This window comes from Vipera berus (genome assembly GCF_964194415.1).
Source record: "Vipera berus genome assembly, chromosome: 2".
Taxonomy (NCBI): Eukaryota; Metazoa; Chordata; class Lepidosauria; order Squamata; family Viperidae; genus Vipera; species Vipera berus.
This window is the reverse complement of record NC_138203.1, coordinates 103,219,659-103,232,099: the sequence shown is the minus strand read 5'-3', so window position 1 is coordinate 103,232,099 and position 12,441 is coordinate 103,219,659. Positions and strand designations below refer to the sequence as shown.

The following is a 12,441-nucleotide window of genomic DNA, read 5'->3' as shown; positions in this document are numbered from 1 at the left end:
CTGGGATTTGATTGTCAAGTGTCCAAAAACCCCTCACATGAAAATAATATTGAGAACACAGTAATGGAGGAGTGAATATTATGTGATTTATTTTGTTGGTTGTTAGTATATTATTGTGTTTAACTGCTTCACTCTGTTTTTGTTCTTTTAAATTTTGCTGGTCATTGATTGAATAAATTTGATTGATTGATTGGTTGGGAAGTCATCTACCACATCTGTGACTTGCCATAGCTAACAAGGTGAAGCAGCCCCAATGTGCAAAGGACCAGAAAAAATGCAAATTCACAGATCAGTGACGGAGCACTGAAATAACATGAGTGTTTTAAAAAAGGTCCAAAAATGTCAGGCACTTCTTGACATTTATAAAAAGAACCCGTTTTTAAACTAAAGGTAGTTTTAGGGCATCTGAGAATGTCAAGTATATCACGATGTCTTTCATTGTGCAGTTGGATTCAGGGAATGTGTCTTTAGGATCTTGGTGGTATGTTGCACATCACATTTGTTCCAGAGCTACTGTTCTTATTGATAGCCAGTTTCTTGCAGTCTCCACCTTGTCACAGTCTTCCACAAATGTCTGCCTGCCAAGTGGGCTGGTAGATGCTTGCGGGGAAATGAGCGGTACAGAATGGTACAATCGTACCCTTATTCTGTTCTTGCTAATCTGCAATGAAGTTTAGTGGTCATGTTCACATGCCTATTTAATACCTGCCTGGTTAGCATGCATGAATATGGTATGAATGAATCCTACAGGTTCATATTATGGGGTTAGACAATGTTCCAATTCATAGGAAGACATAGGGGTTTGGGGTAGGGTGTTCTGTTCCAGCCTACTACTGGCCCTGCAGAAAAGGCAGGGACAACCCCTTTACAAAAGGCAAAAGGCTGGAAGTAAGCCCGCCAAATTTATTTACACAAAACAGATCCAAAACAGAGCAAACTGAGCAAAACAAAACACGAACCACTAAAACAGGAGCTATTCAAACGGTTGCCTTCAGCAAACCAGCCCTCCCACACATTCCCCTTTTAAACAGTTCAAGGCATGGCTTCTCTTTGCCTCCTTCCGAGGTGCCCCATTGCCTTCCTCTGTTTACTCCTGATTGACTGCCTCCTGCGTTGGGCGTCCTTGAACAGGGCCAGCTGTGGGTCATCTTCATCCATGCTGTCAGGCTCACACAGCTGGGTCTGCATAGTAACCAGATGGGAGGGGCCTGGCTGAGAGCTCTGCGAAGCCTCAGAACTGTCCTCTGCAGGCTCTCCAAACCCCTCCTCCTCCTCTTCCTCTGAATCGTCTGACCCAACTGCCGAACCCACAGGCTGACCCTGAATCACAACATAGGGAAAGCTGCTATTTTCTTGCTCATGGCTTAAATTTGGCCCATTATCCAGAATAGAAACAGCTATTACACTGATGCCTTAATTGGGATGCATGTCCTTCATAAGCTCTGTGTTCTGTTCTCTGATTCAGTCCAATTTGGGCCAAAATCACATCCTATATATAATCTTATCAAAAGTAATGAGTAGGGTTTAATGGAAAAGAGAGAGCACTGCAGTTCTTCCTTCCCCTGCAATCGGAACGCTTAGTTTGGATTTTAGTGCATGTTCAGCTCTCGTTCAAAAAAAAAATAAGTTTGACCTTTCTAATGTTTTTTTTTCCCTTATGGAAATGTAAAGAAAATTCTGAAGGCAGGGGAGGTTTTTTTTTGTGTTTTTTTTAATCCATTTGCTTAACAAGAAATAAGATTTCTTCTCTTGTATCTATTGTTCTACTGGCTTAAGACCACTATGCAGGCACATACAGTTTATTTAATGACCATTCAAAGTTACAACAGCACTGAAAAAAGTGACTTATGATCATTTTACAGACTTATGACCATTGCAGCATCCCCATGGTCACAACTGACTTGACAACTGACTCACTTTTATGATAGTTGCAATGTCCTGAAGTCATGTTTTGTTTTGTTTTTTGCAGTCTTTGCAATCTTCTGCCAAGCAAAGTCAATGGGGAACAACCGTGTTACCAATTTAAGAACTGCATTGATTCACTTAGCCAATGTGACGAGAAAAGTCATAAAATGGGGCAAAACTCATTGTTAAGGAATTTGTTGTGCAGAGGTCTCCTTGTGCTACCTAAGAGTTGCACAGACAAGGAAGGGTACTGAGAGCAGTAAGAGTCACACAGTAGCCACAAGAGTACACTGAGTTGTAAAAGCAAAAAGTAGTTTACTTTGAGGTGGTGTAAAAACAAAAATGCACAGTCAAAAAATAAATAGTCCAAGTAGCAATCCAAAATACAAAGTCTTCTTACCGGTCCAGAGGTCAATACACAGTTCAGGTTTATCACAGTAACAGAGCAAAAACAGTAATAGTAGAGAGCAGTGAATTCAGAGAGAGAAAGAAGCTACGTTCCTAGCTTCCTCTTATGGCCATGAGAACACTTACACACCCATTGGCCAATTAACATCTTAAAGACATAACATCATGGTTAATATATTTTCAACCCAACATTGTAGGTTATCACCATATGCCTAACACTCATGTAGCAAATTTCTCACTTAGCAACATAAATTTTGGGCTCAATTGTGGATGTAAGCCGAGGACTATGTGTAGATATAGAGATGACTGTCATGTACTTTTCATTAAACTTAAAGATGCTGGAATAAACATTTTTGCATATCGGAGTTTTGAAAAGAAGATACAAACTAACAGAGACCAATGTAAAGGAGAAAAGGAAAGGAAAAAGGAAAAAAGACAAAAACACTGCAAAAAGAAACAATAAAAAGAAATACCTTCCAATGTTCTTTGTGGCAAATAGTATAATTACAGAATTAGCTTTTACTCTATAGGTGGAAAAAGAAAAAACACCTTTTTTCTATTGTCTATTATCTATCTAATCAACAAAGCCATAAATCACAAATTCATTTTTTTCTGTTTCTTGCAAAAAGTCTCTAAGGGGTTTCCAGTCAGCAATAAACATAGATACTGTCTTTCCTCTAATCAATGAAGTCAATTTAGCCAACTCTGCAAGTTCCATCATCTTCACAAGCCTTTCCTTCATTAAGAGTAATATTGAATCTTTTGAACATGTAATAATCTCACTGCAGTTATCAGATATAAAAAACTAAGTTCCATGACTTTTTTTCAGCTGTCAGTCCATTTTTACCATTTTTAAATGGTACCATTTTACCATTTTTAAAGAGCCTTGGTGGAGCAGTGGGCTGATGCCTCCTTAAGTAACACCAGCTGCCTGCAATTAGTGCAGGTTCGCATCCCACCAGGCTCAAGGTTGACTCAGCCTTCCATCCTTCCGAGGTAGGTAAAATGAGGACCCAGATTGTTGGGGGCAATTAAGCTGACTTGGTAATAATGCCGCTTGGGGGGGGGTGTGTGAAAGCCCTAACAAGCAGGCATATACATAGAATGAAGGCTACTGCTAAGCTTGTAAGCCGCCCTGAGTCTTCGGAGAAGGGCAGGATATAAATGTAATAAAAATAAAAAATAAATGATACAAATGAAATTACCTTTAGATAAAAATAAGTAAAATGAAGACATAGAAGAAGCAAGTTGGGATAAGACATTTTGACTATAAATACAGTGGACAGCCAGTTACTTACAAACTATATGTCTCAATAAAAGATAGTCAGGCATTCTCACTTCATTTTCTCTCTATAAACTGATTACTTTGAGAGTTCAAATAAGGTTATAAAAACCAACAACTTGAAAAGTACATCATTTTTAATACCAGAGGATACCTGGTCCAGGATAAATTCTACCTAGGGAAATATAATTGAACAGATTATAATGATCCAAAGCCTGGAGACTAAAACATATGAAGAACAACTGCAGGACTTGGGTTTGGCTAGTCTAAAGAAAAGAAGAAATAGGGGTGACATGATAGCAGTATTCCAGTATTTGAGGGGCTGCCACAAAGAAAAGGGGATCATGTTATTCACCAAAGCACCAGAGGGCAGGACAAGAAACAATGGTTGGAAACTGATCAAAGAGAGGAGCAACCTGGAATTAAGGAGAAACTTTCTGACAGTAAGGACAATTAATCAGTGGAACACCTTGCCCCCAGAAATTATGGGCACTCCATCACTGGTGATTATTAAAAAGAGGCTAGACAGTCACTTGTCTGAGATGCCATAGGCTCTCCTGCTTGAGCAGGGGGCTGGACTAGAAGACCTCCAGGGTCCCTTCCAGCTCTGTCCTGTTCTGTTCTGTTCTGTTCTGTTCTGTTCTATTCAAAAGATTGAGGTTTACAGATCTAAATTAATGGATATCAAGATGGAACTACAAATATTTTTCCTAGAAACTAGACAGTTTCTTCTTGTAAGAAGAAGAGACAAATATAGACAATCTTCTAGGATTTGGCAGGCCTGGAGTCACATCCCTCAGAAGTTTTTGGATAAGCAGAAAGTCCAGAAAAGGATGTGGGAAGCAGTTTAAGCTAGATAAATTTCTAATTAATTATGCTTGGTAAATTGGATTCTTCTTTCAATTTGCCCTGCTGATATACAAAGTGATACCCAAGGTATAACAAAACTATGATTCTCAAGGGTATTGGATAAGGGAAAAGAGATGGTGGAATAGTTCCCATTGATTTTCCTTTGGCAGGTGACTTTATTAACAGGTTAATTAAATATGCGAGAAATGTATTACATTTTCCTTAAGGCAAAGATCATGGAATTTTAGTAGGCAGTCAAAACCTCCTAGAAGTAGCTCATTTTTAAAGCATATTTAAAGACATATTTAAAGACATTTCCTAGCATTAATAAAGGGAATAATGACAGTATATGCATATTAAAGGGTTTGTATTTAGGATCTTTTCATTTTGTACTAATAAATCATTGTCTTCTTTCCCACTGTATTTTTAGCAGCCTCTGATCTTCAACCATTTCTGGCTCCTGGCCTGATAGGAATTATGCTAATACTGTATAAATGCAATATTATGCCAAGCTTTCTTCCAAAGACCTTGATTAACATCCTTTGGAGAGGCTGGGTATGCATGAACCAGTTGTACCCTGTTCTTCACTACTCTTGTTAACATTTTGCATGCAGGGTTGAAGATCGTTGTGAAATAAGGCAGATGTCTGTAAAAACAAATGGGCCTTACCGAAGAGACGCCTTTGAGAAGTACCTGCAGAGGAAACCGACACAAGATGTAGCAGCTGAGGGAAAAGATGGTCGGCCAATTTTGTCAAAAGAGCAGAAGTACATTGGTGCTCCTTCAAATACAGCAAACGCTAATAGTCACTGGAATGTCTTACGTCAGAGTACGCTTGTCCACAAGCAGGGATATACCAATCATGCCATGGAAGAGGAGGAGGTCTATCATGTGTGAATGCATAGGCCCAGGTGCCTCTATGGAAAGTAAGATAAACTGGGTTAAAGAAACCAACATTTAATAAAGCAATGTTTCAGTTCAAAGACAACAAAGGCAGTCTCAGCATTCTTGTAACACTGCACACAGTGCTTGTGAGATAGATGTATGGAGTATATCTTCATGCTTCTCAGAACAATTGGTCAAAAAGAATGACGGTATATAATTGTTCCCACCAGCTGAAACTCACTCATACTTAGAAGCAGGACAGCATAAAGAGGTAGATTAGGACCAGGAAGTCCCACAATCAAGATCAGTCTCAGCAACTTTAGGCTAATCCCTCTGCTCTCTCTCAATCTACCTCATAGGGTTGCCATTGTGGGGATAAAATCAAGGGAGATCCTCACACAGGCTAACTTGAGTTCTTGGAAGAAAGGTGAGCTAAACCTAGCACATAATATTATATATGGAAGTCAGACACTAATAAAGATGAATGCCAATGTGGATGTTCAGTGTTAAATGTTTGCATTCCAAGGAACAATGCCTAGCTGTGAATTTGAAACTGGGAAATTGGTCTGAGAGGCCAGATTTTAACTTATACTAGACAACCCATTGGGCCATTGTTTCAGAGATATTTCTTTACCTAAACAGAATGATCAAGGGCAAAATACATTAGGAGTAGGAGTGCCTTTCAATTTTTTCTCCTAGCTTGTTTGTGGCTGACTGCTCTGTGGCCGTTGATGCTGGGAGTGTTCTATTAAGCCCTTGGGGGGCTAGATGGTACTGATCTACCTGATCTCCAAGGGCCAAAGGCGAGGCCCGTGTACACAGCCTCCAGAGGGTTAGGGCAGGACCAGTCTACTAAACCTCTGGGCAGCACAGAAATGACCATTAATTTGCCAAATTTCAGGCCCACAGGAGTCATGGGTCCTGGACTTTGGACACATTCTACAAGTTAGCCCTTTTGAGGTAACTGTTCAAAAATGGTTGTTCTATAAGGCACTGTTTTGCCCAATTAAGGGACAGAGACATAAAGAGTTTTGATAGTATATAGATTCATATGGGAAATTATGAATAGAATTTTAGTAGACAATTCAAGAAGACTGCTGGATCAAGACGTATTTAGTGTGTGTTTTGAATTATGTATTATGTGTAGAAAAGCTTGTTTTAAGTCAACAAATGGGGCAGCCAGTGTCTGTTATTCACAAGAGTACACTAACTATGCCAGTGCAGGGAGTCATCAACTTATGACCATAAATGAGGGTAGAATTACAGTTGTAAGCCATGCCACTTGTTAGGCATGGCATATGACCTTACCTGATTTTACAACTTTTTTTAAAAAAAGGTCATTAACATAAACACAGTCATTAAGTGAATGCAGTGGTCGTTAAGCAAATCTCTCTTGTCCCCAGTGGGTGGTACGTTTTTTTGCTGGAAATGGGAAGTAAACACTGGTTTCCAGCAAAAAAATAATAATAATCATAAATCTTGGTCACATAACCAAGGACAGGGCAAATGGTCGTAAATGCAAGCTGGTTGTTGAGTGCCCAAAATATGATCACATGACCACAGCGGGTGCAGGACATCAGAATTTTGAAACCAGGTTGTAAGTTGGTCTGTTGTAATTTTGAATAGTCACGAAGTAACTGGTCACAAGTCAAGAACCTCCTCTGTATTATCACAACAATTTACTTAATTTGCATTATGAAGTCGTGAAACACATGATATACATCGATGCAATTGATGTCATTTGTGTAATTTGTGTGACAGATGTGTGACAAATTTGTAGGACAACAAATGATGTAAATTGCCACAGAGATTTGGTTTGTTACAATGCAAGTTTAATATACTGAGATCTGTTAAATTGAAGTTCTGTGTCAACGCTGCTAACATCGAATGTTATTGCTTGACATGAGATGAAGAAGTAGCTATTTCATATGTTAAACTTGTGTATTGCTTTAAGACTTGTGTATTGCTTTAGTTTAAAGTTAGGAGGAGGGAAGAGTAGGAATGCACTTTCAAGGCCATTTCTCTCTAAAGAAGATAAGGCTTTGGCGGTTCTTCTAACGCAGGGGTGTCAAACTCAATTTCATTGAGGGCCGCATCAGCATTGCGGTTGCCCTCAGGGGGCCGGGTGGGTATGGCCAGGGTGGGCGTGGCCTACTGGGTGGGTGTGGCTAGAGTGCGTATGGCCTACTGGGTGGGCGTGGCCAGCTCTACCTCGTTCGCATCAAGGGTGCCTATGGGGGCCTGGGCAGGAGTGGGACAGATCTGAGGGTCTCTGGCAGAAGGAGGGTCTCTGGGCCAGGGCCAAGGCAGTGGGGGCCATTCCCTCACTGTTTCCAGGATGGCTTCACGGGCCACATGAAACCACTTTGCGGGCCGGATCTGGCCCCCGGGCCTTGTGTTTGACATGTCTGTTCTAACGGAAGGGAAACTGATTCTTTAAATTAATTGGAGAATATGATTAATGACAAAATTAGAAAGGTGGAGAATTGTGTTTTAATATATTGTGCAAGGGGTGGGGATTCCAGCTTGATGTCAAGTTTCCGACGTATGGTCTTTTCAAGTGACTCTGAGGCATTGTTTACCTTAAAAGTCCTTTATTAGCCTAATACACCGGCAAATGCTTGCTCGAAGGAAGCTGGAATCTGAAATCCCCACCCCTTGCACAATATATTAAAACACAATTCTCCACCTTTCTAATTTTGTCATTAATCATATTCTCCAATTAATTTAAAGAATCAGTTTCCCTTCCGTTAGAAGAACCACCAAAGCCTTATCTTCTTTAGAGAGACGAATGGCCTTGAAAGTGCATTCCTACTCTTCCCTCCTCCTAACTTTAAACTAAAGCAATACACAAGTCTTAAAGCAATACACAAGTTTAACATATGAAATAGCTACTTCTTCATCTCATGTCAAGCAATAACATTTGATGTTAGCAGCGTTGACATCCTGTTCTACTGAATTTTAGTGTTCATTACATTACTTTGCATTTTCTTTATCCCAGCTTTCTTTCCTTTTTTATTATCATTACTATCAAAACATGTTTCCCCAATTTGAGCCTCTCTGACTCAAATTCTCTAGCGTTAATGTTTGTCAATTGATTGTTGATCACTTCGAGCTCTCCAAATTTTGAGTAGAAAGTCCAAAAATTCTCCAGGCATAGTCATGAATCTGGATCAGTGTTAAACTCTTGCCATGGCTCTATAGGACACAAGATATAAAAAGAACTCTTGGATTCCTCCAAGAACAAAGACCCTTTTTCAGGACCTCCCAGAAATCCTTGCAAATCTTAGGGACTGGATGGTTACATAAAGAAGATTGGTCAGTGCTTGGGGATGGCAGTGAGGAATATAGGTTCTCCTTTACCATTTAAAATCCTGACTGGTCTGGCAAAGTACAATGTTTCACATACTGTACACCAAATCAGAACAAGAAAGGATTTGGAAAAATAGTTGAGTTGTGTTATACAACAAGAATACATTTCATGATACTGATGCCAATAGTGATAGACGCTAATCAAAAGGGGAATGGCAGTTAGCAAAATCAAGATGGGAGATATTCATGCCCTGTATTTCTCTCTTTGTGAGTGTATGCAGAAGAACACAGGCTGTAACCTCTTGTCATCCTGTGCTTTTTTACATTCCCATATGTAACCATTCTTGCACTGTCAAGCTCCACTTATGAAGGGCAGCCTCCTCGAAAACAGCAGCCATCAAGTGGAGCAAGGCAGGGAGGTTGTGACTCAGTGATACCACATCACACGTGAGTTTTCTTCAGCTTACTGGAGGCAAGAAGTGCTGTGGCACCGCCCAACCTCTCCCCCCCCTTATGAAAATAACTTTCAACTTGTGGGAAGAAGAAAATGGACCATTGCTGCTTTGCACAAGCTAATTTGGTATTCTAAAAGTAATTTTTACCTGCCTTTGAGGCTGATGTTTATGAGAAGGTCAAGGAATTATGTGAAGCAATCAAGCCCTATCTACCAAGCTGCATCACTACCAAACCTCATTTTTCTCTTTTGTTGAATACAAGGCGATGGACTTTGGCTTTATCTTCCTAAGTCTTGGTTGAATATAGCTTCACTTTTCACCCAATCCCTTCATTGTTCTTACTGCAAACTAATGTTAGACATTGCAGTCCATTTCTACTACATATGCAAAACATTCCAATATGCTGATCAAAGACTGTAATAAAGGTTTACTGACCTACCTATCAAATAATGTAATAAATTATGTTTATTTGTCCTGGAAGCAATGGTTGTTTTGTGGTTGTTTAATTCTTTACCCTTGAATAAAGTACAAAGTCTAAAACATTAGGTTGCAGATGTGCAGCCTTTAGGCTGCGTGTGGATGCATACTGTAGGCTGGTCACTTAAGGAATGACAGTACCTTACTAATAGTAACTCAACAGCTCACCTTGGGTAATCTGATAGGTCTCCTAGAACCTGGATAATGGACCATACAGTCATAGCCCAAAATCTTTTATTCCACTAACTTTCATAATGCCTTGGTAAGACCACACTTGGAATATTGCATCCAATTTTAACTGTCAAAAGGATGTTGAAGTGCTAGAAAGACTACAGAGAAGAGCAACAAAGATTATTAGAGGACTGGAAGGTAAAACATATGAAGAATGGTTGCAGGAATTGGATAAGTATAGCTCAATGAAAAAAAGGATTAGGAGTAACATGGAAGCAATGTTGCAATATGTAAGATGAATGGGTCAATCTATTCTCCAAAGCACCTGAAGGCAGAATAAGAAGCAATGGATGGAAACTAAGCAAGGAGAGAAACAACCTAGAACTAAGGAGAGATTTTCTGACAGTTAAAACAATAAAACTTGCTTCCAGAAGTTGTAGATGCTCCAACACTGTTTTAAAGAAGAGATTTGGACAGCCATTTGACTGAAATGGTATGGTCTCCTGTTTGAACAGGGGGTAGGACTAGAAGACCTCCAAGGTCCCTTCCAATTCTGTTATTCTGTTATTGCATTTACTCTCATTGGGTGCTATTTCTGAAGCAGTATTGGGCTATATGGATACAGGCAAGGGAAGATGACATTGGCAATATTTTCTGTGGTGGCCTGCACCCAGCCTTCTTACCAAGCTTTCAATGTCCTTGGCTGGCATCCTATCCTCACCAGCATCTCATACAACTAGGCAGGGCTCTTGAAAACCCTTCAGTTTCTGGAACGGACAGTGTGAATCAAAGGGAACAAAAAGATCTCCTGAAACAAAGTAGCATGTGGAGGTAGGTTTTATGATTTCACAGGTGACCGCACCAAGTACTGCAGTTACTGGTAACTAATCAATTCTTCGGTCATACAGGCACCTGGGAACTGTATCCTTGGCTTAATACAGAGGCAAAATGTGATATGAAACTCTTTTATTAGTAAGGTAGAAAAAACTATTTCCAATGAAAAAATAAAGGAGAAGGTGACCTCAAGTGATGTTTACCTCAGAGAAAACCTAGATTTGTACTTTCATATGCAAGAGAAAATTAAGATTGCATGACGTTAAATTGCTGTTTCCAGAAAAAAGTCCTAGAAAAAAAGATTTCTATTAGTTACTGAGGAAACCCTTATAAAAGTCTTATAAGAATTCAACATAAGATCTTGTGGGACCTTGTGGAAATAATTTCTCCAGACAGAAAGGCATAGGGAATCACATTCTGAGTAGAGGACTTGTCTCTGGGCAAGACAGTGGTTCATTCCAAGAAAAAAAAAAGATTGGGAATATCCCAGGATGGTTGTGATGGGCCATAACCCACAAAAACAGTTCCCATTTGTAGGTGACTTTTCTGTATGGCTGAGTTGCTCGACAAGGAAGTTAACTGGTTGTTGAATTGAACTGCCAGAATGAAGATGGAGTGATGGATGCTCCAGATCCAAAAGGTAAAGTATGAAAGAATGATGGGCGTGTTGTCACTTTCTGTGTTTATAACCTAGACTACGCTGATATAACCTGGACAGGTTATAATCATGATGACAAATCTCAGAAGGTCCATGTGGCTTGCAAGTTGAAAGATGTTCCCTGGCATATGTGAAATGGAACCCAAGGGACTATACAGCTAAGGACCTGATATCTGCTGCATGACAAAATGCCCTGATAAAGTTTTGGAGATTATTTAAAACAACAAGAAAAAGGAAAAAGAAAAAGTGAAGTATTTTTACTTCAAAAGGACAAAGAGTTTAGGAATGAGCATATGAGTAATTCAAGGACTTTAGTGGATGCCATGTTCCATGTCTAGCCACAGTGTACACTGCTCTAGAGGCTTCCAAATGGGGCTTCTAGAGGGCACCTAATTCCATGTCTGTGCATTGCAAAAACTACAATGAATTTTTTTTTAGCTATACATGCATTTATGAAGCATATACAGCTAAACTTGTAGTTCACCTTTCTCATACTTAGGTCTTCAAGAAAGTTTTTAAACTTGCTGTAAAACTTTATTCTTTGTTGATGCTGGGAAACACAGATGGTCTTCTGTCTGGAGATGCCATACCATTGTGAATGCAGCCATTTGATAAGATGATTGTTTGTATTGTTCTGCCATTTGTTCCATAAACAAGCCCAATCAGAGAAATAGAAATAGAATAGCAAAAGGGGGGGGAGAGGTATTCTATGGTGACTCAGTGCTTGATTGGGTTTTCATGAAATGGGACATTATTACCGGGTCAAACACTGGCCACATGAAAGACACTGTTTTGCGTGACTGTCTCTGAATCAAGAATTATGTCCTTGGAGAAGAAAAGAAAGTGAATGTCTCCCAGATATTTTCCGGTAAACAGTAAAAGAGTCGCTGCTCATATTCGAAAAAGGTTGCTGCTACAGTACAATAAGCCACAGATGTCAAATTCCCACATGCAGATCTCAGCTCCATATTTAGAACCAGAAAGTCATGTTCTGGAGTTAAATAATCGTGTATCAAAACAATGTTCCCAGGAGTGTCCTGATTCCCACTGCTACGGCTGTCATGTGGGAAATGATCAGCATGAATTGAACGAATGCCCTCTCACAAGTATTATATATACATTCCCACTGCAATCTGGATTCTCTAGCTAGCACAAAGTACTCTGCAATTAGGAATAAATGTAACCTGCCAATAAAGGAGAATATT

At 39.7% G+C, this 12,441-nt stretch overlaps 1 protein-coding gene across 1 annotated transcript in view; it reads left to right on the top strand.

Annotated features, from left to right (window-relative positions):
* The window catches only part of LOC308664271 (transient receptor potential cation channel subfamily V member 6-like), a gene marked incomplete at its 5' end in the record, with an annotated part of 126,266 nt that extends 120,881 nt beyond the window's left edge, over positions 1 to 5,385 (top strand). Inside the window, one exon of the mRNA XM_081321346.1 lies at positions 5,059 to 5,385. Coding sequence (XP_081177472.1) covers positions 5,059 to 5,341 — 283 coding nt within the window. The 3' untranslated portion in view covers positions 5,342 to 5,385. The remainder of the gene's footprint in view (positions 1 to 5,058) is intronic.
* Positions 5,386 to 12,441: the final 7,056 nt, after the last annotated feature.